Genomic DNA, 5,618 nt, shown 5'->3' on the forward strand with positions numbered 1-5,618 from the left:
TTTTTATTTAATATACAAAATAAAAAAATAAAAAGGAAATGTGAATCTGATAGAAAAAATAACCTTGACTCTATTTTTTCTTTTATTTCTTTCTGCTAATGTGTTTTTTTACCAAAAAAATCCCCCCATTACATTTGTTTGATTCAGCTTTTATCGCCGTTTTGGATTACAGTGCATGCTACCGTTCTATACTGTTCTTTCCTTTTCTTCCGTTGTTCTTGTTTCTATTTTGTGTCATTTGCAGGTCTTGGGCAAGTCTATCAAAGGAGACTTACCATCTTGGTGCAAAAAGGGGATTGCTTCGAGTGGTGTGCGTGCCGAGGGCACACATAGGGTAGGCTGCAGCAGATGTACGGCGGCACATGGGAGCAGGTGGATGCGACGCCCTAAGGTTGGGGATTAGGGTTTTTTTTTTTTGCTGAAATGTTTTAGGTGATTGGGCCATTGGGCTTGCTATTTTTGGGTTTAATTTAGTTTGTTGGGCTGAGGCAAATTTGGGCTTTGTACATATAGATTTAACTTATTTAAATAAGTTAAAATTGTCCATTCCGTTTTAGCTTGATTGGCATAGTTGTTATTGTAATAACTTAGTGAACATGGGTTCAAACGTGCTTAAACTCATAATATTCTCCATTTTAAAGATCAAGGGTTATGAGTAATTTAAACATTATATAAAAAAGAAAAAATCAGAGGTGAAGCCAGAAAATTTTTTGAGGGGGTTAGAATTAAGTTATATATTTTACGATAGCAAAAGTGAAATTTTACCATTTTAATAGCTTATATCTTTATAATTTTTAAAGGGTTAAATCAATTTTTTCTCACTTTTAAGCGGGTCAAAGTGTAACTTTATTATATACTAATTTAAAAATTTTAAAATTATAAAAAGATTAGAGATGAAAATTTTCATTTTAGGGGGCTAGGCAAACTCCGCCCTTGGTCAAAATTAAAATTGACTAAACAATAGAACAAGTTGACTTTAAAATATATATTTTAATTAATATGTTGAATTTGATTTGATATATTTCAATTAATTATTTTTTAGGAGCTAACAAATATAGTATAAATTGAATAATACATGTCTAATTAACTAGAATTAAAATAAACTCAATACAAAGCACAATGAATTAGATATTAGAATATATCGAACATGGACAAAAATAAATTTGAATAGGACCTACACATGATGAGACTTAAACCCAAAATAAATTGATAGAAAACTCATATGTGACATTTAAGTTTAGTGAGACTTGAATATGGGCCATCAAAAACTTATGGCCTCAATCTTATTTTAATTAATTATTTAAAGTTAGAAATCTTTTCATAATATTACATTTAAATCAAATTTAAAATATAGCTCTAAATTGTTTTCCGAGACAAATGAAAGAACTCTTGTGTTACAAGTAATAAGGTGAGAGGAGTTAAAAATAACAGAAAAAATAAAGCAGCAAACATATCATATTTAAGTATTTTATAGGCCTTGCTCGTCTCTTTTCATCAAAGAATATATCACTTAGGGTGGGTTTGGATGGGTGATTGAGTGCGGTGCGGTTTTTGTCTCACGCTACAATATCTAATCTCACCGCTACCGCTGTTTTTACACTAACCGCAAGTAAACGCACCGCCCATCCAAACTCATCCTTAATACCTACATGTGAAACAAATTATTATTTTTTTTCATAGCATAATATCTTTCGACAAAACCATGTTTCTTCCTTTTGAAACTTTTCAAGAAAATTATGTTATTTCAATAATTAAGTTCCGATACAAATAAAAATAATAATTATCATATTTCGAAAATAAAAATTATAATGATCATATTAAGTAAGCCCACCTATCTAATGGGTTAGGCATCCAACTTAATTTCTCAAATTATAAAGAATTGATTATTTATATTTATTAGTAAGGTGGGATTACTAACATTGCAAACTACTAACAATAAATCTATCTCTTACTTAATATCATCATGTCATTTGATTTTTTTTTCTATTTAAATTTTAGAATATAATTTATTATGATTATGTTGATTTTATTTGTTATAATTAAAAATAATTTTATTCCACATAAATTATTAAATTTAATTATTTTTTTATACAAGTGCGCAAAATGAGGGCCACATAGTTTGAATTAGTGTCAAACGATTGTCTAATAAGAGTTTTAACCATCACTCGTTACAAGTAAAAATATATTCTCTTATTATTATTATTTACTTTAAATCACACTTATTTATTCAAATCTAAATTTAAGAATATATTTTGATGTGCATCTAGCGAGAAAGAGGAATCGCATCTTGCAAATTATACATCGCAAACTGCAAATCGAGAAGAAAGTAGTTCTTGAGGAATGGACAAGACAAGATTGAGCAGGTGAAGAATTGGCTTTGATTTGGAGCCATGGGATGGTGTTTCACAAGTTGGACAAAGTGAGAATAGAAAGGAAGATAATTTGATCCTTTTCGACCTATCTTGCCCTCACTCAGAAGCAACTGCATGAGTAAGGATGGATGGCATCAGAGGCGAATCTAGGGGGCTGGCATGGGCCTCGGTTCTCCCTAAAATGAAAAATTATTATTTAGGTCCCCTAAATTTTTTTAAAATTTTAAATTAATAAAAGTAAAATTACACTTTGATCCCCTAAAATTATAAAAAATTAATATAATTATTTAAATACTATAAAGATATAAATTATAAAAAATTAAAACTTCATTCATGCAGCTTTAGTACTTCATAAGTGCTAATTAACTGTCTCATCCTCATTTTAACAGCGTTAGGTACAAAAGTGTTTGAGGAATTAGTGTCCACGTTCAATGACAATTTTATTTTAAAGAAAATGAGAGAGCTAAAATAAAGGGCTAAGTGGCTAACTGAAGGAGCAACAGTCGGCCCGGCGTGGAGTGGGTTTCATTGGGCGTGTAGAGCATGTCCAACAAATAGAAATCAGGGTTTGGACTGGGGTTGGTTTGGTTAATAAAAAGTAACGTTTTAAGATTTCCCCTGCCTGACTGCCTGCCTGGGCTGGGTGGCGGTGGTAAGTGGTGAAAGGAGAGAAAAAGGTAATTTAAAACTCTAATCGGAGAAGGAAATCGTTAAGAGAATTGAAATGTTGAAGAAGAATAACAAGAATTTTAGGAAAAGAAGCATCCAAGAAGACGAAGGAGATGACCCCGCCTCCAAATCGGACGATGAAGAAGACAGACGGTAGTCCTTCCCCCCCCCCTTTTCTTCTTTACAATAAATTAGGGATTTTTTCTTTTTTGAATTTGAAGTTGGAAATAGAAAAAAATAGATAAATAAAAAAAGGGATGAGCTGAAGAGAACCTCTGAATGTATTAGGTTGGCGTTAGAGGAAGTGAAATTCCTGCAGAAACAGAGGGAGAGGAAATCAGGAATACCTGCAATTCCTTCGGTGCAAACAGGAGGCATCGTCGCCAAAGTTACTGAAAAGGCCGAAGCTGATGGAGAAAAGGAGGAGCTTGTTCTTCAGGACACCTTCGCCCAAGAAACCGCCGTCCTAGTTGAGGATCCAAACATGTATGCATTTTTTTTTACCCTTTGCCTTTTTTTGTGTGTTTCTTACAAGAAATCAGCTGATTTTTTTTCTCTTAAAGGAGGATTTTCAAATTGTTTATTTATTTATCTTTTATGTAATTGTTTTTGTAAACTTAGGATAAAATATGTAGAGCAAGAATTGGCGAAGAAAAGGGGAAGGAACATGGATCTGAAAAATGAAGTTGAGAATGATTTAACACGAGCTGAAGATGAATTGTATAAAATTCCTGAGCATCTTAAAGTGAGTTCGTATTTCCATATCATTGGCAATCATATTTCGTTGTTGTTCTTATGAACTGTTTACATCTCATTTTTAGTTTTAGAGTGTCATTTTGCTTCCTGTTTTTTCCAATCCCTTAGCTTTAAGCATTCTACTTTTTTTTCTCTTATTTGAAGAATGTTACATGTTACATTTAACAAATTTATGTAACTTCATGGCCAATTCCTTGCAGGTGAAAAAACGGAATTCCGAAGAAAGTTCTACTCAATGGACTACCGGGATTGCCGAAGTTCAGCTCCCTATTGAGTATGCTTTTTACTAACCTTTCATTTTAAGAACTTAAGCTTCTGCAGGATCTTCCTATCATGGGATCCTACTTTGTAATGTTTGTGCTTTATTTAGTTTTCTTGCATATAGGGAAAATTTAGCTTCCAGCATAGACCTTGTTTAGCTGCTAAGCAAACATGATATAATGTCTTAGACCAACTAAATGATGACCAAAGTATGTCACCCATTTCTGTAATAGAGTAATCTATGTCATAATTCTAATTGTTCCTTTGGTTGCAGATACAAGTTAAGAAATATAGAGGAAACAGAGGCTGCTAAAAAGCTACTACAGGAAAAACGGCTCATGGGACGGGCAAAATCAGAAGTTAGCATCCCATCAAGTTACAGTGCTGATTACTTCCAGCGAGGCAGGGATTACGCTGAAAAACTTAGAAGAGGTTGTTACGTTTTCTTTTTCATGCTTTTGTAATTAGAGGTTAATGATTTTAGTTCGATTGATTTTGCTCTGCAAATTACTTGCTAGTTTGGATCAGTTAGTTTTCTTCCCTTTATTGGTATGAATTGCCATTTTTAAGACCGTTTGTTCCAGTTCTGTTTCTTTTTTGAAGTACGTCTTGTTCAGCAGTTAACCCCATTTCGTTTGAACTTGCAGAACATCCTGAGCTGTACAAGGACCGAGGTTCACAGGATGACAATGCTGGCTCCAAACCAACTGACGCAAGCAATGATGCTGCAGGAAGTAGGCAAGCTGCAACAGATCAGTTTATGCTAGAGCGCTTCCGAAAGCGAGAACGCCAACGAGTAATGCGGAGATAACACAGTTACAAGAGCAGCATATCAAATTGGGCTTTCAAGCATCATGTCCTATGATTGGCTGCAATGCTACTTGTGCACCAAAATGTCCACTTGGCAACAATTGGTCAAGTTACTTTAGAAACTGTTGTTGTGACTGTTGTAGTATCGTAAATTTTCATGATCACTGAGATGGAGTTCTGTCTAAGTACACTTAAATACCAGAAACCAAGTAGTAGAAACATATTTAGATGCTTTTTGAAATTTTTTCCCCAACATATAAAGACTATCAATCTTTACAAGCAAGCAGACAGGATAATAATTGTAACTGTGTTACTGTTGAGCATCAGAGATGAATGGTCCAGCACGATACTTACGATGAATTGAAAGATCGTTCCTTTTTCCACAAGGGTTTTTTGCAAGGGATGGGATTTAAATTTGGGTAAATTGTAAAAATAGTCGCTTTTGTTTGCCTTAGATTACATTTCAGTCATTTATGTTTAAAATGTTACGTTTTAGTCACCTTACGTCATCGTTTTGTTACAAAGTGATCGCTCTACTTTTAAGTTCCGTTACCTCCTTAATGGTGGTCTTATGTGACAGTTCAAATTAAATTTATTTAATTAAAAATCTATTTTCATCACAGCAATTAGACATCCAAGTTTGCATTTAAAACTTATTTAGACTTCCATGTAGGACTGCTGTTAGGAGGTAACGGAGTTTAACGGTAGAGTTGTCACTTCGTAACAAAACGATAACGTAAGTGACTAAAA

At 33.4% G+C, this 5,618-nt stretch overlaps 1 protein-coding gene across 1 annotated transcript; it reads left to right on the top strand.

Annotated features, from left to right (window-relative positions):
• The first annotated feature begins 2,802 nt into the window (after positions 1-2,802).
• Positions 2,803-5,228, top strand: LOC107912287 (protein COP1 SUPPRESSOR 2). Its single transcript, XM_016840390.2, has 6 exons — positions 2,803-3,194; positions 3,330-3,527; positions 3,663-3,786; positions 3,998-4,071; positions 4,333-4,490; positions 4,706-5,228. The coding sequence occupies exons 1-6, from the start codon at positions 3,097-3,099 to the stop codon at positions 4,867-4,869; spliced, it is 816 nt and encodes a 271-aa protein (XP_016695879.2). The 5' UTR covers positions 2,803-3,096; the 3' UTR covers positions 4,870-5,228.
• The last annotated feature ends 390 nt before the right edge of the window (positions 5,229-5,618 follow it).

Source organism: Gossypium hirsutum, chromosome D11, assembly GCF_007990345.1.
Source record: "Gossypium hirsutum isolate 1008001.06 chromosome D11, Gossypium_hirsutum_v2.1, whole genome shotgun sequence".
NCBI classification, from domain to species: Eukaryota; Viridiplantae; Streptophyta; class Magnoliopsida; order Malvales; family Malvaceae; genus Gossypium; species Gossypium hirsutum.

Bases quoted from the DNA above. Each gene is read 5' to 3' on its own strand.
- LOC107912287 (XM_016840390.2), top strand. From the start codon at position 3,097: ATGTTGAAGAAGAATAACAAGAATTTTAGGAAAAGAAGCATCCAAGAA. The intron at 3,195-3,329 runs GTAGTCCTTCCC...TGAATGTATTAG, and splicing joins GACGATGAAGAAGACAGACG to GTTGGCGTTAGAGGAAGTGA. The intron at 4,491-4,705 runs GTTGTTACGTTT...TTGAACTTGCAG, and splicing joins CGCTGAAAAACTTAGAAGAG to AACATCCTGAGCTGTACAAG.